Here is a 24,993-nt window from a genome sequence, read left to right on the forward strand (position 1 = left end):
AACATTTCGGCAAATCTGCAAACAGGAATTTGACGATGCCAGAGCCTCGTCGGTTTATCATCGTGCAAAGTTTGCGTTGCGTAACGCGTCGATAAACGGCATTTCGCACTCTCTCGATTCGGCGAACAGCTGTGTTCACGACCGAGGACAACGGAAAATAATCCGTCAAGTATGTAATTCCGAAGCCGGGCTCTGCTCTTTCGCATTCCGGCATCGCCTCGATCCTCTTTTTCTTTTTTCGTCCGCTCTCTTTTTCCTTTCCTCGGCCAAAGTTAGACCGGGTCGCGTCGGCACTCGGTAATTTTGATCAGCTGTGTGAGACGCGGCGTTGCCAAGTCGCCCCTGTGACCCGGGATACCGGCGGATCAATACTCGCTGACTTGGCAACCCTGCAGTCAGCCATCTCCCACCGCTTTTATTTACCAGCCTTGTCTGGGGACGAACCCGGTTGCGGAGCGGAGAGCAGCCGTTCTGCGAGCGACGGATAATAACACGCCAGCCAACGAGCGCCGAGTTTATTCTCTTTGTTCCTTCCCGTCCAACCCGTCATCCTCTCTCCTCGTTTCTCCTACGCAGCCCGCCTCGCTTCGCCGGCTTGAATCTCTTTGGAAACCGCGATTCATTGTCACCTTATCAACGATCATATTTTTCGCCGATTTACCTTTCCCGCCCACGCCGTCCGTTGACCTTCTAAAACCGTTTCTTTCGAGGATGATCCTTATTTTCGCAAGGCAGCTGTTTATACCTACTCACGCGCATTGCGTAATTGCCTGCCCATTTCCGAGAGTTGGCTGGTACATTAGCAATGGCCGATGTAAACGGGTCGGAAGGGTTTTACACGACACAGGTTTCCAAAATTCCCTGAACTTATTTATTGCCTCTCGAGTACCAACATCGTGTATCGAATGTTGTATCGCACATTTAATTAATCGTGAACGCTTTCCATGTTGAGTACGATGCGATGTCTATCTGAAAAGTATGTGTAACATGCGTTAGTTGTAAGATGTAAACCAGTAGATTTCCCCATCGCCAAAGGCACTGCAATAAAGTTAATAATATAAAGAAGTTACTAATTTCTTGTAATATTTAGATATAGTTGCCATTTCGCAACCGTTGGTGTGATTTAACGATTTGATACGTTACGTAGCATTCCTTTGCTGTTCATTTTTATTTTGCAATCGGATTTCATTTAAATTGACTAAGTCATTCCACAGGAGTTGAGAATCTTCGGGCAGTGGTTTTTTTTTTTTTTTTTTTTTAACACAATTCCTGTAGTGTATTCAACATATTCTTTCCCTGGATCAGCATATACCGTGGTCTTCTGAAACTTTATTACAAATACTTGGAAACTCCCGAAATGGTTCTAATTGTAAATGAAAATTATCAGGGCATTGAGATTTTAGATTTACGCTAGAGATGACTAGTTGAAAAACGTAGCCTGGTCTCAATTTCCGATCCCGATCGATACTTTGCGGAATACCCCGTAACTTACATGGGATACAAGTGATTAGTTCGAAATGTTTCATAAATCTAAAGCGAACGAATCCGTACAGCCAGAAAAGTCATATTTGTCGATTAGAATTAATATAATATCGTGATAGGCAAAGGCTAAGAAACTGCGCGTTTGGCTTACTATAATTTTATTATGGTAATTCATTTTTCTACGTTTCTTGTTTACTCAGCTTTATCGTTTGGCTGCGCATTTCATCTGGGTTGCTTACGTACGTGTCAACATACCATTGGGATAACCAGTTTTAAAAATAACCTTCCGAATCGAACGATGGAACAACATAGTTGACTCCCGCCTGTCGACTTTAAGGGAGTCCTATAATTAAACGAATTCTCTGTGGAAAGTGAAATTACCAAACGAACGTGGATGAGCCGCATGCGGATGTGCCCACTGTCTATGCATGTGTTCCACGTATAGAAATAGAATGGACTCACGTCAGCATTGATGCCGTAACGGTATTAAGAACATTCGAAAGTTTTCAGAATCGTCTCTCCTTGGTTGGGCTAGGTTAGGTCACGTTGAGCCTGTGGGATTAATCCGAGGTAAAATCGATCGTCCAGCCCAGGCACGTTTTCAACTTTAACACCTTCTGACGAGCTTCAATCAACGAACTTCCGCAAATAAATGACAATCGTGTAACCGCGTGGCAGGTATAACAAGTCGCTACCAGAATGTATTCGAACTAATAGAAAATACTGAATCGTCGAATTGTGGAGGAAATTCTTTTGAAAACTCAACATCTTCGTCGCCGATTTATCTTGATTCAGATTACTTCAGAACCGAAGTTTTGGGAATTTTATTAAAACAGAGAGTTTAAATAATTCGAACGTTTCGCGTCCGTCAAAACTATCTATAATGAATTGCATCTTGTCAGTTTGAAAAACCTGGAGTCGTCAAAAAATTTCACTTCAACTGGAAACCCTGGAACTTGGATTAAAAAAAAAAACACACAAAATAATATGCTGACTAGGTTATTACATGATGTTGAATATGCTTTATACCGGTCAAGGTTAACCCGCGTTACGTCTTATTGCGTGTTTAGCGCCGACTCTTTCTCTTCATCATCATCAGCAATACACGTATGGTTGAACTGTGACAAATGGATTGAACTCTTTTTGATTAATCGTGGCTGGTAGACATGTATAAAATTTTCGCGGCACGCGATCTGCTGCCTTAATATTGGTACCCCCGAGTCTCGCATATTTTCTCCGTAATGGCCGTGGAGTTGTATTTTGGACCACGGCTGAAAGTATATTGTACCCCAGGAGAGTCGCGGCTGCTACATCGACATAATCATTGCAAATATATATACAGGCGTAATCTAGGTCTCGCCTACACAAATTTATCCTAACTACAACGCATGTGTACATTTAACACGAGAACGAGCCCTCGGGGTTGAGTAAGTTGCGGAGCGTCGAGTCCGAAAAGCAGACCTTGAAATGGGCGAGGAGTGAAATGAATCTTGTGCGTGTGGCGATGTATGGGACGGTTAATTTGTTGAATTAATACGAAATGACGAAAAATAAGGCGGGCAAAGCTTTCTAACAGCCAGAATCGATACTAATGCGGTAGAATGGAGGGGAGCCTTTTCTCCCAGGTACAACCAAATGCCAAGGACTTCGCAAGGGCAAAGTGTAAAGACAATTTTGTTGTAACCGAGTGGACGGGATGGGCGAAATACCAAGGAATCCTACGACCAGGTAGACAGCAGCATACCTACGTGAACAAGAAAACGAAAACTATAGAAACTGTTTGGAACAGATCATGAATCGTTACAGAAATAAATTTAGATTTTTGTTGTTTTAGTCTTCAGTCTTTTTCACGTATGCTTGGTGGCTTGTCCTACAAATATTGAGAAAAACGATTTTTCCTCCACGTGCCAAATTTTGAGCTATCCGACAATCATAACAGTACCCATGCAGGTAACTCTAACAAAAATAACCATAACTGCATAACTTGTGTATAATGTACATCTACATGTATCTTTATCATACGCCATACTTGACTTTTTCTTTTCCCTGCAGCGATCAATAGATCGTGATCAACGAACCGCGTACCCACTCATACTTCACGAATACCAATTTAATGGACTGGGATGTCCGTTACTCCTAGTCTTACGATAGATGATAGTGTACACTATGAGGTACTGAACAAATATTTTTAAAGTCGACTAACCTCAGCTCGTCACGAATATTACAACAGAGTTATTGTTACCGTGGGACAGATTCACAACCAGGGTATGTCTGTCCGGGCTGTTTCTGGCTCGTTGGTCCCTCCAAGAATTGAACTAAAATGTACCGTTATTTTCCTTTATTTATCGGATACGATTCTCGACGGTGAAACGTCTGGTTATTAGTTTGACGATTTGTCGGACGGGCGAAAACTGTTTATCGAATCAGATCCCTCGGGGTCGTTTCCTGGGTTATCACTGGGACGTTTACCTGCCCGGTAAAATTTCATAATCTCTTGCAGGATCAGGGTTCAGTAAATAGCAAAATACGTTTATATAATGATGATTACTTGGTGTCGTTCCACCATCGCATAACTTGTGGGTGTGTAATCTTTTTCTTGGAAAAATTTTCGGTGGAGAATATGAAAAGGCAAAACCGCTGTATGCGACTGTAAGAATTATGCTTTAGTCACTGGACAGTATTGGGAAAAGTTTGGTGAATTGATAAATAAAGAATACTATTATTTCTGAACGGGCGCATTCGACTAAAATATATCATGAACATTACTATATTGTTATTTGCTGAAAGAAATGATGATCACGTACCATTTCAAAGATCAAAATCCCGGTTAGATGGGCCGTGTATTTGTACTTAAAGGTCACTCGGTAAGGTCAGTCGTTTTATGAAACAATGTCACCGAGTGCCAAAGCTCGCAGGTGGTGGTCTAGATTCTTAGTTCTGATTTCGGTGGTTGCAGGTTACGTAAGCTTGCACCATGTGGGTAAAGTTGTTTCGGCAATGGAGAAAAAAAAGCTAACTGAAATGAACCGTAAAACATACAACGTATACAGATAAGATTATATGACATGACGTAATTGTGATTTTCAACGGTTTTGCGCCGACTGGAAAAATAACTTTAAAAAATTCTGTTTCCTCTTTGGGTCTTGGTATCACGTGCAGAGTATACATTCGTCGGGAATTGAACGTGAAAGTTTTACTCAACGACCTTGAACTCTCACGGCACTTTTAGGGTCTCTATATACACAGCCGTAGGTGTGTCCGTCCCTTATACGGAAACTGGTGACACGGTAAACCGTAAATTGGATTAGCGAACATGTGACGAATACGCAGTATGTATATAATTCTATATCAGAATCTACATGCCTACTCGGAACATATTCAATATGGACAGCTTGGATTTTGCAGACACTGTGTATTGGCCTGCCTTTCGAAAACTCGCGAAAATGGTGATTTGCTAATCATTATTAATCCGAGGTCGTTCAACGTCGGTTTTTGTACAATAGGTTTTAGCACCTTGCAAACAGCCGCCGACTTCAGTACTATAGTCTTTTTTGTGTGAAAACCATATAATTGAACGAAACTAAACCAGGTCAGCAGTGAAAATTGTATTTATCGAAAGCTCCGATTATGCTAAAAAAAAAAAAATTACGTTAGAGCGAAACGCAACCAGTTGATCATTTTTCATTTTATTACTACAAAATATGCTCCAAGGAATACTAAATTATGTCAACACACATCCAGTTATGACAATTTCATCTGTTATTGCCAATGAAATAGCAACGCGCATTTTCTCCTTACACGTTATAAGGCTGTTACGGGGCTGTAGGAGAATATGGAAAGGTTAAGTGCAGCTCCGATATTCATTTATACCGTACCAATCCAGGCATTAAAGTTTTCCCATTTTCTGTAGAATTTAACCTGACTCCGTTAACTAATTGATTCTGAGATATAATAATCTTTGCCGTGTAACGTTAGGAGTCACATTTAATTTAAGGTTATCAAACTCATGAGTGTCGAGTGTTCGGTTGTGACCTTTTGCTTTGATCGAACGATTAGGTTTTCTTTTTCTTGATTTTGTACATTAGCATATGCAAATGATCATGAAAATTTTTGTGCGATGCAAATTAATGAGTTCGAAAAAAATTGATAAGCCAATAGCATTATATAAAAAGCAGTGCTTTGGCAGAGGTTTTCATTATAGACTTTGCGCAAATTAATTCATTCTAAACGAAGTTGTACTGAGTTCTGAGAAAAGTGAGAAGATTGTTACGCATAAGTTGGCGTGATTTAAATGAATATCAAAGATATCCGAAATTGTTTTGAACATTCCTAGGAGTCTTCTTATTTTAGCGTTGAAAATCAACCTAGCGACTGAAACAGTCAGGGCCGTTAAGGTGCCTTGATATATCTAAATCGATCAAGATAAGCACCGAAGTCTTGTATGCATATACACACGTATAAATGTGTAATATCGATGGTTAAAAAATCACAAATTGTATTAAAAATGTTTCCAATCATCGTGTAAACAAAATTCCCGACACATTTTACCGTAATGACTTACGCTTGTCGTAATCTTTAAAAACGTCTTATTCTTATCTGTAAACATTGAACTGACGTACAGATTATCCGCTAATGATGCTGTTGCTCTTTTCGAGACGTAATGCATGGTAAGAAAACTTTATTATCCATATACGTATACAAAACTTAAAAATACAATGTACAGCCATACTTTTATAAACAATAAAATCCACAAGAACCAAGATATTCTATGAATTCCTGGACTGTGATGTGTGTACAACATTCACCAATTACATCGTGACTCCATACTGATCCCTATACCACTGTGGAGGTTAACGGTGATTGGATTATGCTTTAACGACACGGTCACCAAACCACAACGAAGTTAAACCCCGTAGTAACACGCTTCGCGATAAACCAGTTACGATTCCTGCGACCCCCCTCGAGTATACCGACCTTTATTCAGATCGTTCTATCCGACTGAGCTTCCGTCAGAAGGGATCTGATTACTGTATCCCTAAATTAGACCCTTTGATCTATCGGATCAACGATTCCGCAAGAGGAAAAAAAAATAATTAGTGATCAATAAATCAACTCGATCTTCCCCGTGAATACAACGAAGAAAAATATTCGTTTTCAACAAACCGAATTTGCTCTGTGGAACTTCACGACCGATTTCATTATAGTTTGAAAAGATCTACACTCAATGTTTCATTCAAGGATCTTCAACTAGATTGAATATTTTGTTCAGTCAAATCAAATTTTCAATTTTCCCCGTAAAAAAGTATACCGGTAGGTCAGCTACGAAATTATTGACCTAATAGCAACGTTGTAAAGCGGAAATTCTTTATCTTTAATTCGTGTTGAAGATGACTTAAACTCCAATTAACCGCATTGAAGTGTGACCCCAATTTCAGTTTACAATAGACAAACATCCCACCTTCGCAATATTTTATTATTCTCATCCAAATTTCTTATATACTTATGTACAGAATCACATCTATCTCCATTACGTGATCTGACAATAATTAAATTCCTCCAATGAAGATTGTATTATCAACTAGCAAATGAGAACAAAGGCTAGGCATTGCTGGTGACTTTATGGAAAATACCTATACGCCAAAATGCATAACCAGAATTCACCTACAGTAAACGTAGATTAAATTACGTTCACTGTTTCAAGGTACAATTTGGTAACCAATACTCAAGGGTAGCCACATATATCTTGCCTTGCAACCGACCACGGTTTTACACATATTACATACATGTGTAATATGCCGAGCTGTGTCAGTCACTCGAGTTTCTTGTTTACTTTTGTGAAATTCTTCGGTTTGAATCAATACCATCCTGTTGTTGTATAGTATAATAAGTCGGTCGAACTTGTGGTTAACTCGAATAAAATATGGCTGTTTTCTTTCAACAAAGAAAAAATTCAGGCAACGAAAATGATTTGCCAAAACTACGAAGGTGTCGGTTTCGCTGCTTGAGTATATGATATCTCGCTTCCTTCGTCATTCATGCATACCTATATATGCTTTTATACGCACGAAGGCGGAGGATTTTGTTAACTGTTTGCGCTGCAGTCGACGTGGCATCGACGTTCATGTAATTGACCAGATGGATGTCGCATGCACGTTACCAACAGCAACAGACACATTTCGTTCGTCATTCTGGTCGCTGGCTTTTTTTTATTAGATTCTTCATATCTAGAATTTCCCTATTTCCTTCATTTTTTTCTAATATCTGTTTTAATGCTACTTGAAAGTTTGGCTCTTTTACATGGGTGATACACCCACATATTGTTTCTCTATTGCTTCGTTCCATTCTCTGGAGTGGAACGACTTTCGGTTCCTGACTTCGTAACGTGTATAACGACCACGCACGGTAGTTATGACGGTTTCTGGTACACTGATACGCCGACGCTACACAACCGACGCCATTTCTTGTACCATATTCCCGAGCTAACGTACTATTTAATATGCTTACTCACGTATATGAATATATTTACACAAGCATGCAATCGACTTGCCGAAATTTAATCACCTATTCGTTGACGTAGGCAGCTTTCGTGTATATTATAAAATGTATGAAATTTTATCGGACACAGCTGATGTATTTAAGAGTTGTTGAAGATGTTAACAACGGAATAGCGGTTTTGCATGAGTGTTATTTTCAATATTTTCTTCCAGTTAGTCGCTCAAACTCTCAATAATATAAGCATATTTTTTTACTCAAAGTCTATCGTTGAACACCTTTGAACGATGACCTTTTATAATAACATGTCCCGGACTGCAAAATACGAGTACATATTACGCTGCAGATTATGAGTGTCGACAAAAAGATATTGAATTAAGCTGCTGTCATAATTACGTATACATTTTTTTCCGTTAAATATATTTGAAAATGTGAAGAAAAAAATTGTTATCGCAACTCGGTTTCCTTAAGTAATATCTTAACGATCGAGGGGGCGAAACTGCATTTTCTTCCTTAAAGCAAATTCAGGTTTCGTCAATATCATCATGGCGTCGTTTGCTGATGTGGCGGCGTCGTTCCACCTCCTTTGCAAACGGCTGGAAAGAACAGCTGCCTACGTGACTGAGAGAAGCAAATGGCGTCCGGGTATCCGCCCTGGCGCCATCTGACTGTTGGTTTCGGTACTTGTTTCTAGTGTAGAGAAACCCTAACAGGTGTCGCCTGCACCTCGCCTGCTCCCCGTGCTAGGACCGAATCAACTCCGCGACGAACCCTTATCAATAAACGAATGATTCCACTTGAAATTTAAAAACATGTAAATTAAAGAGATATAATTTTTAAAAAATTCAAATCATTCCTCTCATGAAAAACAATTAATTAGCATTTATCAACATTGAAAAAAAAGTTCCAGATTTTCTAGCTACTAATTTATTATATCAAAAGCCAGAAATAATCAGAACAAATTAGCATTAAAAATTGTATTTTTAAGTACGTAGGTATTCTAGAAAATAACGACATGATCACTCATTGAAGGAAACAATATTTTTATAAGCATTTTTAATATTTACTAATTTTCATGTCTTTACCTAACAGAATTCTGTTTATATTTTTTTCAGTGTACAGATTTTGTCAAGGCTGGCGCTGAACAAGGACTAACACCATCAGACGTAGTTTTGGCAGCCGACATTACCTTTTCTTGCGTAGCCGATCCCCAGGCTGCAAAAGATGTAAGTATACGATGATGTAATCATATAAAGAATCCATTTTGCGCAACCCAAATATAATGAAAATCTGGTGGCAAAGTATGAATGCTGATTATTTGAAGTTTTTTTTACTACGTTTAGTGTACTTTTCTTTGTTTCAGATGGTGTTTGGTAACTGTGGAGTTCTCATGGAAATATCACCAGATAAAGGATATGTTGAAATGACAGGAATTGACGCTGAAACATCACAGGACATTGCAGAGGCAATAAATGCAAAGGGTGGACGATATCTCGAGGCCCAAGTACAAGGTAGCAAAACGCAGGCTCAGGAAGGCACACTTGTTATTTTGGCTGCTGGGGACCGTTCTCTATTCGACGAGTGTCAGTCCTGTTTTGAAGCAATGGGAAAAAACAGTTTTTACCTTGGCGAAGTTGGCAATGCCTCGAAAATGAACTTGGTTTTACAATTAATGGCTGGGGTTACTTTGGCTGGTCTTGCCGAAAGTATGGCTCTTGCCGATCGTGCTGGACTCCAGCAAAAAGATGTGCTTGAAGTATTGGAACTCACTTCTTTGGCTTGTCCTGCTGTCCTTGATAAAGGGAAAGGTAGGTAGATGATTATTGGAGGGTTTCTAGTAGTGGGCATCAAACACCTTACCCCCAGCCTGATGTAATTTCAATGAACGAATATCGATCAATTTTCTTGACCTGCTCCGCGCAGCCCACGAGTTACAACGAATACAAATGATTTGAAAGCATAAAACTTTTTACAAAATGGCTAGTTGAAAAATTATATTTTACTCTACTATGGCTTAATCGTCCTTATAAAATGTACGGGACACTTCATGTGCGTTCTTGAAAAAATTGGTTAAATCATCATGAAATGACAAGCGTGCTTGATTAATTTTTACAAACCACCTCATCTTATCCACAAATGCACCAATTCTCAAAACTTTCCACGTATAACATTTGAATTCTAACGCATACAAGATAAATGTTATAAGTAACTCTTTAATCACGTTTCCAAAAATACGTGTCCACTACCAGACCTTATTATACTTCCGCGTTTGTTAAAGCGTATAACTATGAAGATATGAACACGAGTATTCTTTTTTCCACAGCTATCATTGAAGGAGGCTTCCCAACACAGCTACCACTTCAGCACATGCAAAAAGACTTGAGACTTTCGCTGGGAATGAGCGATCAATTGGAACAACCTTTGCCGTTAGCAGCAGCAGCCAATGAAGTTTATAAACATGCCAAGCGCCTTGGTTATGGTGAACACGACGCTTCGGCGGTGTATATTAGGGCCAGGTTCTAACAGGGTCTTGGTATTGTTGGATCGTGGGCAATTGATAATTTTTATTTATTGCAATATACCTACTCTTTGTGTCTCTAGATAAAATAATAAACTAATGCTCGCGAAAATCGACGTTTTAAAGTCTTATTTGAACAACAAAGGTACTTTTCAACACGCGGATGATATCAGTGTACGCATTGAGTAGGAGACGCACATTGGCGTTTACTGTCTACTGACTCGAGCGAATCGTTACATTGCTTTTGAACAATTATTGGAAGTGAGACCAGGTATGGAACAGTTGTGAAACAGGAGAAGAAAAGTGTATTTTTTTACGACAACTAAATGCTGAAGCAAACGAAGTAAGAAATAAACATACATTGCACGTAGTTATCAATCTGCAGTTGTCATAGTTGATGAAAAGTTCTTATTTTCTTTTTTCTTATTTCTCATTACCATTATCTCGAGCGCTGACATGAGTTAGGCCACTTCCAAGGGACTAATTTAGTCTCAGTGTATTAAACCATCAAATTGTGCAGATTGATAAAAGTCTCATCTTCGTGCTAGATTATCAATCCTTGAAAAATATGGGTCATCCGCAGTACCTCAATTTGACCGTGAATATTGTGGTTAAAAGTGAACAGCTTCAGTTGTTGGCATTATTATTATTACTATTGTTATATTTACGTCAAAAAATTAATGATTATTTTAACAGAAAATCGCTTCATTGATTAAGAATTTTTCTAAACAAGTATCAGAATTGTGTGACCTGACGAGGTACAACGTGTGGCTTTGTTATGTGTATATCTCAACGACGTCTTAGCGAGGGACGAAAAATCCGGCGTGTTTTACAGTAATGTGGTATGATCTCACATGTTTAAACTATTATAATTGATGCCTTTGTAATATTTTACTAATCAGGCGTATACATATCTGTATGTGCCAGGCTGCAGTAATTTTTGCATAACATACTATCCCCAAAATCTATCTGACACTGCATAATATAATTCTTAGAGCATGAAAAAACCTATAGTCCATATTTCGATATTCATATGAACCACGAGCATTGGAGTTTTCCAAACAGCGTAATCCGAGCGTGCAGAAAGTGAGTTGACGTAGCCACTTAGAAGTTGGTTTAAAACAAAAATGAGACTCATTTTATTTTGCACAAATTTAATGTACGTTAACTATACATTTAAAAGGGGATACATGATTCTTGTTTCCCTGAAAAATGTAATATTCGTATACAACATTATCATTATAGAAGGATAATATTTTGATTAGATACGACAATTTGAAAATACTTCATTTCTCACCTTTTTTGTTACATTTTTCGTGCCAGAGAGAAAACGAATTGATCACATAGGAGCGTTGAACGCCTCAGGGTCTGTGATTATTCTTTTACCCATTGTGTTAAACCATTTGGCAGAGGGGCTGATTTGATTTGACAGCTTGGGACTGAATAATAAATTGCAATCATTTGACTATTTTGTAGATAATTATAAGGTCTTATAAAGGTTGAATCAGAAAATTCAGTTATTTAATAATTTACGACTTTGGTAATCCGGCTGAAAATATCGTTCCTCACAAATCATTTATGAAGTTGCTGTTGTACTAAGATAGTACAATGATCTGAATTCATATGATAAATACTGCGAATTATTTCATAACCCTTTACCTCGTCGTAACTGGGACTAAGATTGTTTTTTTTTTGTTATTATTTTTTTTTTTTTGTTTCTAAGACTCACGTATCCCTTGACAGAGTTGTTCCGCATTGGAAAGAAAGGAACCAGCGCAAACGTTTAAGTGACAGTAATTTTTTATTCATATGCCTAGAATACAGGGATATTGGATAGGGACTACCGTGTTTTATTAAGTTTGTAATCATAAGAATGAATATATGAACAAATAAATTATCATACGTGAAATTTCCCGCACGCTGCGCAATTTTCGTGATTTTAATATCAAAAATCCGTGAATGATTTAGAATTGATTATTGTATGATATACTTTACTGATCTTAGTATTGAGTACATAGAAATTTTTAGGAATATTTTCCTTATTTTACGGATGTAAACCCTGCGTGTATACATATAACTGGATTCGTTGAATACAATTGCATAATTGTACATGTACGTACCACTTATACATAGTTCATAACGTAAGCTAAAACGTTAATAAGAAAGTTCGTTTTTAATTTTACTTAACGTTTTTTTTTTCTCTCTAATTTTTTAATCACGGGATTAGGACTGGTGTCCAAACTTGCGAACCTCGTAACAAAAAAGAAAATATTCCAAAATTACTAACAGTATATAGACCGAAATTATTCAACCATTCTACACTGCCATGTACGATTGAACGGGCTCTTTGGTACGATCAATGTAAACGGTAAATGCGTATAAACACAAGGATATGATGCGATACAATATAAAAGGTATAATAGGGGGACACGCTTTTGTATTCAGATTTTGAACAAATTTGGTATAATCGAAATTACAGAAAAGTCTATCATTGCATGTAGCATAGCAAACAGCAGTGTTTATTTGAGTATTGGCTATACGCTATGTATCATCATAATTTAAACTAGACATATTCAATAGAATGATGAATAAAGAAGAAAATATATTCAAAAAATAACACAAGAAATGGAATAAATAATTATTATAATATGTACAATGTAAGAAACAATAGCATTATCAATACAATTCTATAGACAAACATATATAATATAAATATTAAGTGTAAAAAAAGAACACAGAAAATAGTTGAAAAGTGTGTGTGTGTGAGCATGTCAACGTCATCATCGACTTACGGCCTACACATACGTATATGTTTTGTCACGATATGTTTTTGAATAAATATCTATTTGAATTATACGATCATCTCGTGTTTATTTATCACTTACACTTACCAAACGAGAAGTAAGAAGAAATCTTTGTGTTACTAATTCTTCTCAATTCTAGATCAAGTTAGTACCGTATCTAAGGTAAATATTATGTCCAAATTTCAAATGTGAACGCAGCGTATATTGGCACTAGATGAATTTTTTTCTCAAGTAACTCAAAATTACTCACGGTCGGCAAGTCCAGGTTACATTTCAGTAAAATTATATATTATTACATTAGATGAGTAAATGAGTATAATCGCATTTGTGGAATACAAATAATTAAATTTCATTTACTAACAGTAAATAAACAGACAGATGGAACAGTCAAGGTACTTGTCATGTAATAACCGATAATCATGAGTCATCTTTTTAGCTTCTGTAGACTACCCTTTATCTTCCATGCGGGTAATTGTGATATTTCTAAAATTTAGAACACATGCTAAAACGTCAATACTCACGAGCTGCAAAATATCAGTTTCGAAATTTCCGTTTTAAAATTCATTATTAAGAATATTTAAAAAATGTCCATATTTATGTGCTTATTACAGGCTTTCGTCACTAAAATTGTAACAGGCATAAATATAGTAATTATCTATAATGTAGTAAATTTCATCAATGACGGCAACGGTGCGATTAGCGACTTTTTACAGCCTTTGACAGCAGCTTACTAATTGTGTAATGAACGAAATTTTACTGAACCACATCGCGTTGCCGTCTGGACGCTGGGATGTTCCATAATGGTTACGCGGATGAGAGTGAGAATCTCGACCATCAATTTGGACGGTTTGACGTCGGCGTGAAAAATCCAAGTCTCACTCTTGTAGAGTTTAAATTGCGGTAAATTTCATACGGCTATTTACACCTTTCGATGCTCTCATTCCCATGATTTTTAATCGCGAGTACAACATTACTCGTGTAATCCTATTTCTTCCGTTCCACATAGGCATGTGCTGGAAGCCGTACCTACTTTGAATGCATAATTCAACAATTTCAGAGTGTTGGTGTACGTGATGATGAGTGTGAACACTGCAGTGAGTCGGAGTTACGACATAAACGAACGCGGAAGGCAAACACATTGCATTACGTTATTTTAGTTGTTTATTTATTCTTATTTATTCCCTTTACGTTTTTATTTATCATATATGTCAGCGCGTATTCCAATTTACCCCCGTCGTTTGGTACACCTTTGGTAGCATCTCTCCCCCTTCGGTGTAATACCTGATTACAGTCCCGATTCTTACTGAATTTGCTTAATAACTTGTCGCTTATAATCGCGTAATGAATCAGGGCAACGATGCATTCCACCGATAAAAAGAGGACTTTCTTTTACCGTTGTACCCGCACATACTTGTAAAAGTCTTCGCGTTTTATTGTACCCGTAACTAATCCCATGTCTGCACGGTTTACCCGACGACATAGATCCTCGTGCTCACCTCGTTATATTTAATCAAAGATTAAATACATAGCCGGTACGGGAAACAATGAAGCGATCAATTCAATGTAGATACTTTTCAAAAGCAGTTCGTATCCCTTTTTCTCGTCTCTGTCCGCCGGCCCAGAGCAAATTTCGCAATTCGAACGCGAGTTGACGATAAACTTTGAGACCTGCGAACACCGATAACTTCGGTATTTGATTCTGGGCCTAGTATCGGGAAGTCTAGCTTTCATTTTAGAATTCACATAATACACAAATCAGCGGTCACCATTTTCTGTTAAACTAATTGACAGTTCTCTAAAGTAGGATTATTATTTTGCCCAGTGACTGTTCAGCATTTCCGCGGGGAAGGCATTGCTCGCATGGTTACTACACGCTGGGTACAACCTGTACGCATATTGCGAATCGTAAAGAGCTGGGCAGTTAATCTATAATATGTAAGTTACATAAGAACCGTCTATGGCCTTCGATTTCCAATACTCGTCAGAATCCGTCGAGTGTGCAGTATATTTGGAAAAATCTCGACGTGGAGATGGACTGAAATTCAGGTTTGAAACGTATAACTGCACTGTGGCTTTCAAATATCTCTTATACAATTTAAATCCACGCTAATTAACTGAGATCCAATTAAGTACAATGCTATTTAGAATCTGCGCCTCAAACACATTATAGAGCATGCGACTTGTACGCGAAAACATCTGTATAACTAACAAAGAACTCAATAAAATTGGTGAAATGATATGAAGTATACTTTTAGCGTAAAGATCTGTTGGAACAAAGCGATCTATCTGCAATTGTTCAAACAAAAATTATGAAATTATCGAGCATAAAATTGAGGGCTTTTAGAATTTCTTTCTGTGATTACCAAAATTTTTGTAATGCAATTCAACGCGAATAACATTCGGTGTATTTTATCCATTATTTCGATACGGCACTTCTTTGAACAGACTGTTACACGCATCACGATGTCCAATACATTCGTACCAACAACATATGCGACTACTGCAGCACGTTACGTCCCCATTAGTTTAATTTAAACAATTATTAAGGTATAATAAATGAACATCAAAAATTAGCGGACTCGGGATTGGATACTTAGATAAGTATTGCGGTAATTATGAAGATTATTTTATAATTGAGCAGCGCCGCAACTACCGGTCAATGAGAATAGTAGGTGAACAGTGCGTAACTGTAAAGTCACGTGCCTGTTGCATGTGTGTGTCTACGAATTTCCGTTGAAGATATGTGCAATATACAGCTGCCATGTTTTTGAGACGCGTTCGAGGCTGGGAGAAGGTTGATAATGCACACAGACGAATACTCGTTTTGTATAATTAATTTACCGCAGCAATATATATACATATCTACGTGTATCCATGTAGCGTAGTTGCTGGGCCTATACCAACAAGCTAATTGTTGATTAGTCATGAAAAACCACTACTTTTATATGTACATACAATGATGACTTATTGTGAAAAGAACCGGTGAAATCGCTTAGACTTTCCACGGAGCTATATTTCTATTTAAACTGCAGACAAATTTAATATATTTCTGTTAATTCTATTCGGTTAAAAGTTTCCATCACGCCGTGGACCCAGTTGTTCATTTTACATGGCTCTCCAAAAGTAAATTACGCCATCCCCTGCGCCCGGGTGAGTCTGCCCTTATGCCAAACTCGTCTTTAAATTCCAATACGTATATTTTTCTTTTTCGTAACTGCTTATATTACAGCTATTGTCGGAGGATTTGACTTCAGAAAATTCTGGAAAGTGTATAATAATATAAATTATCTGTCGCTTTAATAAAGTAACCTGAACGCAGATACAGCAATTGCATAACGTACGCTACTCATGTATCTCAGGTACCGTCATTTTGTGCAGTGAAATTTGGCATCACCTGTAACGTCGCTCGTCGTACGAGAAATATCTCGTGGTAATAAATTGATGACACTTAATTTTCGTTATCAAATTGACGGTAGCGGCATACTCCAGCAGCACGGCATATCTTATACTTCTATTGCTATAAAAATGAGAAAAAAATCGTCGTGAACAGCGCACCCTACTCTACATAAATAAAAAAAAAACAATATCAAAGTAAAAATAGTAAATAAAAGACGTTTACAAATTTCATTTTAAACCAGCAACCATTCATAACATTTTTCAACAAACGAAATTATTGCATGTTGTCTATCTACTCGTAAGGTCGTTAGAGATGTATCAACTGTTTCGCGACTTGGTTTCATTTACCTACTACTTATTAATAGGCGTAACAGTCATCGTATGCATCCATTCAAAAGCAAATCGCTGCACTGTTAGAAAGATCTAACTAAACACAATGTCCCAGCAGGGCCACTTTACATGTGTGTTATTTGTTATATTTCTGTTAATGAATACTACACACATTTTTATTATTTTATCATTTAAATTCTCATATTAATATATAACTTGTAATCTTCAGGTTTGTTTTCTCGTTTCGTAATACATTAAAAAATTATTAATTCAAACCAAAAATTTTAGTGGACCTGCTGGAACATTTCTTTTCTAACCGTGTGCGTTGCCTCTCGTAGCGGCTCACCTGATTCTGGATTTTCAAAAAAATATATGCATTCAGCTTAAACAAAATTTATCTCTTTTAATGGGAGCAACAAAACTTTCGATTAAAAAATTTTCGAATTACAGTATTTTCGTTGTGTATTCGCAGACTATTTTTACTCCTTCAACGTAAAAAAATACTGACAACAAATGGAATAAGTCCCCGCACGAAAAACAGTTAATCGTTATGGTAATAGTATATTGTGTCACAAGTGCGGAAAGTGGGCGAGTACCGATGAGTGTGAAGTTTGCAACGGAGCCGCAAAGGCGAGTGCAGCATATATGATCCGCACGTGTGACATGTGTCATTCTTACCAACATTTGCGGAGGAAAGTTTGACTTTAGAAGCAAACGAATGTAACATTATCCAAAAGAAGTAGATCAAAAATAATGCAGATGCCCGTTGGGATAGGCCCGGCTTCATGAAACCTAATATAAACGAGCAAACTTCAGGTTGGACTCACAATTAACCATCACTGGCGGTGCGTACAGTTCGTACGTAAAATTAAATTATCGAAAAATGCGAATGCGCCAAGAAAGGCCCAGTATGTAAAATTAAGAATCTCCGCTGAGCACATGCGCCAGCACCGTTTTGTCGCATTATTCAGAAATGGGTCACTTTACGCAAGCTCCACAGGCGTCGAAAATCAAACTTTCCAAATATGCGTTCGAAACATATACCGATATTAATAATAGGGGACTAATCGTGATTTTCTTTTGCAGTGAAACGTTAATCAAGTGACGTTTTGTCGTTTTTTTTTTTCAATAGTATATGTATTGAATCGTCCGGCAAATGACGCCAATTTAAGCCCAGGAGCGCCCCTAAGCTTCGGAAAAGGAAACGCCCACTTTTCTGACGATACAGCATACATAAAATGATAATCATGCATCAAAAATTATTCAGGCAAATGGATATGGCTTCAAAGTTGCTCATTTTATTACTCTGTATAGTTACTCGTGCAATCGACGATTTGGGTAGGTCAAAATTTATGCACTGGAGGTCTGAGGCTTGAAAATATTATGTGATCTTAATTCTTATCCATTCGAAATATTAAAAAATATTTTAAACAAAGAATTATTGTTCCTCGATGGTGTCCCCTGATTCGCGGCGGCCTAGGATACAACCGAGATAGCTTGTTGCTGGTGGATACGCCGATGTTTAGTGGATAAAAGTCCGCTATTACCGAATCGAGCAGCAAAACGAGACTAGTGCATGCGCTAAGCTGAAATTCGTAGTTTTACGCACTAGGGTTTTATTTGACGCACGAGCACTTCCTGATAATTTAATTTTGTACACCGACAGTAATTTTATATGGCTGAGTTCTAAACTTTACGCGTTTAGGTTAGGTTTCATGAGGTCGGGTCTATCCAGATTGACCTCTCGATTGCTCTTGATCTACTTCTTTTGAATCATATAACATTCGTTTACTTCTCAAATCAAAGTTTCCATCATTTGAGGTTGGAAAAAATAGCGTGCGTCACACGTGGGTACGGGAGATATCTGACTTTGTCTTTACTGCACTCGCCTTGGCTGATACCGCCAACTTCACACTCGTCGGAAATCGCCCACTTTCCACACTCGTAACACGATACACTAATTACCGTTCGTAAATATATGGCAAGTTTTGAATCGCTTTCGATTCCTCGCGTGCAACAGTACAATACCGGCAAGTGGCCAAATATCTTCTCAAGAAAGGTACCTACATATTTCCTGTTATTCAATCAAGCCGTATCCGACCCGGAGGAAGCTAATCTAACCCCGATACCTCAACACTCAAGGCACTCGCACCCGGAGGTGTCGATCGACAAGAATAAAAATCGCCCCGGGTGATCTGTTGGCGAACTGCGCACGGGGTGATGCGCGAGGTGCGCGCGCGCTCTCGTGCGGCGATGGATGACACCTGTGGCTCGATCCGCGATCAGTCCCGCGACGGCAGTCCACGCGCGACGATATTGTTGCTTAAATATCGCACGTGACACCCGACGATATCGTTGCCAAGTATCTATTGTGCAGGCGGGTTGAAGGGACGAGAAAAAGCGACCTTGACTCGGCCACGTCACGGACATTCGATACTCCGCAACCGAGAAACGTATCTCGGCCGCCTGCCTTCGTTCGGAATCGAACTACTGACATGCCCCGTTCGACGTACGCAGCTACGTGCGCAACGAGAGCCGATCAATCGGCCTTTGCGGCCTGCAGCGATCAACGAGTATCCGCATGTTGTGAATCTTGTTGATAGGGTGAACGATCCGCTTCCTCAATCGCTCGCAGAACATATGAGTTTTGCCTACTTATCCAAACCGCATCGAGCTGCGCGAAACCTCCATATTGCACGATACTCGGTGACCGTGTAACACTGATTGCAGTTTAAAATTACGCGGGGACTCTGATGGGAACAGTTTAAAAACCAGTGTGCCTCTCTCTCACTCGGCAGCCTCTGATCTCTCTCTTTCTCTCCATCTTCGTTACTCTCGAATATATGTATATACATATATCTTCTTCGCGTGCGGACGTGGTGTGCAGCCCCCCTTGGGTTCCGCGGTGTCACGGTTCGAGATCGTGCAAGTTCTAGAAAGTCGCGAGTGCAAACGGATACGCACATGCATACCTAGGCACACAGAGTCGGATCGCAACGTCTGACAAACAAGACTACCTAAAGCTGAGAAGGGGCAAAAAAAAGAGGAGAAAAAAAGTATCGTCGAACTTTGGGTACGACGAGTAGACGATATAGACACACTCCTATCTCGCTTGTACATCGGATATATCGGCTGAGAGACCCGTCGGCCCATCGCCGAGGTGAAAATCAGCGCGTGTGGACGATAAACGGGCGTCGAAAAGAGCTGCTCTCCCAAGCAACGTCGAGGAGGTCGCCGATGATCGGCGAGGGGCGGGAGTATCGCCGAGACGAAACGTCGCGTTGACAAGTTGGCGTTCTTTCCTGCCGACGGAGGGAGGTGATTGCGCGCCGTCGACTCTGCTCGCGGAGGTTGCACACACGAATACACGCGTACCGCGCACACACGCGCGCGTAATACGCGTACGTTATTTACGCATTCCGAGTCGTGAATTCCAGAGCCACACGTTTTCTTCGATAAGTAGAACGCGTTACGGTATTACACAGCGTTTTCCCCATTACGACGTTTCGAAAAAAAGAGACTCGGAGCCAAAGCAGACACGGACTATCAAGACTCGAGCCGATTGTTACGATCTTCGGTTCAACCATCGCTCGTGGAAATCGCAGTTTCGCGTGGGTGTCACGGGGTGCAGCGGCGGGACAGGGGGAGGGGAAACGTCGACACGGTATTTTCCTTCATTACCCACTGTGCCGCCGCAATTTCGGGGACGTCCGACCTTCGTAGCCTCGTTTTTCTATCTCCGTCTCAGCTTGCAGGCGGCGCGGCGCGCGCGTCGTTAACGGTTAACCGCGATCGAACCTCTCCCCCCTCCCCCTCCCGGCCCTCCTACTTTCCCCTCCCCTCCTTCTCTCTACCCCACCCTCAGCTGCGGCTACTCGAAGAGTACACACAATATCTCTATTCGTCGCATAGTAAAGGCACGCGGCGTCGTTTCAGCATGTGTACGCGGGTGTGTTTACGTGTGTGTGTGTGTGTGTATGCGCGCGCGCGCCCACGCGTGGGTAAGTAAATCTTGCCCGTTGACATCCCTCCTTTTTGCAAAACGAGAAGAAGCAGAAGAAGAAAGGATATGAAAAAAGGAAAAACAGTATCGTCGTGTCGTTACTCTGACATTCGTACTTACCTCGCTTCGTGTCACGTGGGCAATGGTGAGAGCTCGTATACGGACCGAGGAATCGAACTCGAAACAAAACGCTAACGCAACACGACTCGGAAGTTACGCGTTATATGCGTTTCGATATTGATACGCGTTCGCTGTTGTTGTTATACTTATAGGTTCGAAAATTGAATTCTTCCCGCGCTGACAGGGGGCGACGGTTGTGTTGGTGCGACGCTGCGAAGAACAATTGTGAAACAAAACGACGATCACGGATAAACAAAGTGCAAGTTTGCGAGTTTAACGATTCTCCGATTTTCACTCCTCTTCTACCGTAATTATATCCCACTTGTACCATACGCGTCGTACGATATATGCGTTGTGAAAAAAGAAGTGGCCCACGTTGACAGCGAAAGAAGTTGGTTAAGAAAATCGTGTCGCGAGATATATACGTGCGCAGTGGTGGAACTTGTATATACCATATGTATATGTGTAACGGTGGATGAAAAGCTAATACCCTGAATTAAAATAGTGATGCAGTGCCGTATCATCGCGTGTGCACAGTGCTTCGTGCCTATTCCTTGGATTACTTGAAGATGTCTTCGTCGGTGGGATATTATGACGATAGGAATCCGCTCCTCAAAGGCACCTTATCAAGGTGAGTTTTTACACACCTCGCTCTCCCGTATTTTCGGCCTGCGGCATCCCGCGGGCTCGGCAACTACAACCTATCTTACAATTAGTTTGTTATCCAATTTTCGAGATTACGCGTAGTTTCTATCCTCCTGCTCGCTAATCCGTGACCGTTGCTGCCCGTTGTGTTGCCGTCGATTACGCCAGCCTTTCGCAAGGCCGTGCTGCACGGGCATGACCAGGTATTAAAAATTTTTGCGAAAGATACGTTATACTTAACTCTGTGTTTACATGTTTCAAACTTCCTTCTGCGCCTGTGTGTGTGTTCCTGTGTTTCTGTATATGCCTGCCGCGCGCACAAACGTACAACGCAAAGCGCAGGCGTATAATTTGTCCCGTTAAAAATCGCTCGTTCGTTTCTCACAATATGCCTACGTAGTCTCGTAATAATTATATTGTATGTACTACCTTCGCGGTATCTCGCTTCAAAACTCGCGAAGGAAAGTATCGCGCGGACCGGATGCGTTACGGCCGCGAACACGAAGTTACTTTCGAATATTTGACTACCGTCTAGCTTGTAATATGCCCCGTTTATCAAGTGTGTCTGTCCCCGCGAACCGAGATTCGCAAAATGTCCATTTCAAACATTTGGCATCTCGCGGGTTTTCCGAACTTCATTTTTTTTTCTTAACACACGTTCGTTTGCTTCTTACTCGGTAATTTATGTTTTTCGCATGTCGAAACTGGTAACGTATAATTTATGGTATTCTTACTGTGAAGTATAAACTGCTTCATAATTTATCAAAAACGTTACCGTTTCATGGAAATTGACAGCTTGAATCTTTACAAAAATAAATAATCCAGGTTTTTTCCTCTCGAGACTGAAGAAAAATCAAGCTCATATTCTCTGAAGACACTTGTTTTAACGAAGCTTAGATTTTCATTTAATTTCCCGAGGCTGAAAAATACTCGCGTGCACGTTGAGTAACGAAGTCTACGTTGTTGCATCGTAGCTTCGAGTGATCCCTGCACGTTATAATAGACTGATAGAAGAGCGTTGCTGGAAAGATGCAGCAGCAGCAGGGATTGCATCGTCCGTTCGCGGTGTTACTCGAAGCGGCACAAACGTCGTTATACCTGTTTAATAAATAGCGTTATGGATGCCGGTATTGTTATTGTTATTATTATACAGGTATCTACAACACGACGCCGGTTCGAGCAGCAAGAATTTAGCAATAGTAGGTCAACTTCGACTACTTTCGCGGCGGCGGTTGGCCTTTAACGATATTTCACGAAGGAAATGAATCGACTCCGCCTCCCCTCTTCGCGAATCGCGCAAATTCTCCCCGGTTTATCGTTACGCGAACTAAACCTCGATGACGGAGGCGAAGGCGTAATGACCGTTCTACTACGAATTTGGCCAGCTATGCATGTACACTGTACTGTAATCTGGAACAGGGACGAAGAAAAAGAAATGTGTAACAACAACAAAGTGAAGAAAAAAAGCGTCAACAAGAACAAACACACATAGAAATCGCGTGGTTGTTACGCGTGTACCTATTATACGCGATATACACGACATACATATGCATTGGTTGTTTCAAATCGTCCTTTATTAAATTGACATGCGGCCCGCGACGACGAAGGTCGCTGTTCTCTACCCATACAAGCCCAGCTGCATTTATATTATGTCTATACGTTGGATAAAATCTGCTTAAAAACGTTCCCCAGGCAAAACTAGATTCCCCTCAAGGTCACGCGGTTCCGCCACACGTTTTTCTCTCTCAATCCAGTTTTTAAAACTCCCGCCGCCCGGGGCGCTCTGCTGGAGTTTACAGTTTATCACCGATACCTTTGAAAAATTTTATTATTGGCATCCATTTTTCTTTACTCACAACGAAATTATGATAACTTCTTATTTTCGTTATAGCGTGATCAAATTTATTGATCGAAAAATTCGTTTCCATGTAGTTGATTGACGATAAAAAAACAAAAATTCACCAGTATTCGTACATAACTTGTAAAGCGAACATGCGTACTTGGCTTTATTTATCGTATTTTGCACATGGTCTGCAAAATACGATATTGTGGATGTATTGTGAGGTACAGCTATATGTATAATACGTTCCATACGTGTATGAGTACGTCAGGGGGGCAGGGGGGGGGGGGGGGGAAGGCAACTGATCGATACTTTCCTCCGCTCCCCGCCGCAATCGACGCCATATTTGTTTACCTCGATGCCATGCGACTGGCGGATCACGTGGTTAAATAGGCCAAGTTTAATATAATACATACATGAGGCGAATTAGTGTACGCATAGCAGCAGCAGAGACAATCGACGCTTCGATTTGTATTGATATTCAGGTTGATGAAAGGTGTGTGTGTGTGTGTGTGTGTGTGTATTAACAATTATCTAGCTTTTATTGTCAGCTCCAGGGAAAATTTTTTTTTTTTTTTATCACGAAACAGACTTAATTATTTCAGAATAACAGAGTGCTGCAGCTGATAAAGTTTCATATGCAATACGTGGAGTTCTGTTTTCGTTAACTTTTTATAAAGAATCTTACGATACAGAGTTGGGAAAAAGAACATTATCATAAATAAAGAGTTGCCACATGAAAGATCTGAAAATAGATTACCGAAGGAGATTTTTTTAATATCGTAATAGAATCGTGTAGATTATGTTAAACAACCATCTCCGTCAGATTGATATTATAGAATAAGTTCGGTCGCTGGAGGAGAAATCTTTCGTTCAGAGGAGTGGAAGAAACTTTCGGTAGAGTCTTTCAAGAACTTTGTTCTTGCGATTTCAAATAGATGTGATAATTTTCTTCACCTTAGGTTGAACATAATGGTGATTATCGTCTTTTTTTTTTTGTTGTCTCATTTTATGTATTGTACAAGTTATTCTTTAGTCTTTACTCTTTCCAATTAAACAAAATTACCAAAATCTTTTTTCCTTTGCACCGTTTCTCGACGAACATTACCTTCAACACGCGTGGTGGATAATTATTTATGGAACATTGTGTAGTTTTTTGTGGTTGAATGATGCAATCTCGGCGGTTGGCAGTCTCGCATTTTCCGCTTGACCTGCACCGTTGCTCTGGGTTGGTTGAATATCTTCTGCATACCTACATTTTCATCGTCGTTCTAAGCGGAAGGAAAAGGATCATGGTAAATTTACGCTTGTGTGTGGATATCTTCGATTTTGACAATTTTTCGTGGAATCTCAACTGCTCGTA

The 24,993-nt window shown here is 39.7% G+C and overlaps 2 protein-coding genes across 2 annotated transcripts in view; both read left to right on the forward strand.

Annotated features, from left to right (window-relative positions):
• Window positions 1–13,348, forward strand: part of LOC124184207 (putative oxidoreductase GLYR1 homolog) — a 38,538-nt gene extending 25,190 nt beyond the window's left edge. Inside the window, exons 8-10 of the mRNA XM_046573634.1 lie at window positions 9,090–9,200; window positions 9,338–9,782; window positions 10,298–13,348. Coding sequence (XP_046429590.1) covers window positions 9,090–9,200; window positions 9,338–9,782; window positions 10,298–10,497 — 756 coding nt within the window. The 3' untranslated portion in view covers window positions 10,498–13,348. The remainder of the gene's footprint in view (window positions 1–9,089; window positions 9,201–9,337; window positions 9,783–10,297) is intronic.
• A 6,004-nt stretch (window positions 13,349–19,352) lies between these two features.
• The window catches only part of LOC124185878 (AF4/FMR2 family member lilli), a 205,700-nt gene continuing 200,059 nt past the window's right edge, over window positions 19,353–24,993 (forward strand). The window contains exon 1 of the mRNA XM_046577099.1: window positions 19,353–21,776. Coding sequence (XP_046433055.1) covers window positions 21,715–21,776 — 62 coding nt within the window. The 5' untranslated portion in view covers window positions 19,353–21,714. The remainder of the gene's footprint in view (window positions 21,777–24,993) is intronic.

This window comes from Neodiprion fabricii, chromosome 6 (genome assembly GCF_021155785.1).
Source record: "Neodiprion fabricii isolate iyNeoFabr1 chromosome 6, iyNeoFabr1.1, whole genome shotgun sequence".
Taxonomy (NCBI): domain Eukaryota; kingdom Metazoa; phylum Arthropoda; class Insecta; order Hymenoptera; family Diprionidae; genus Neodiprion; species Neodiprion fabricii.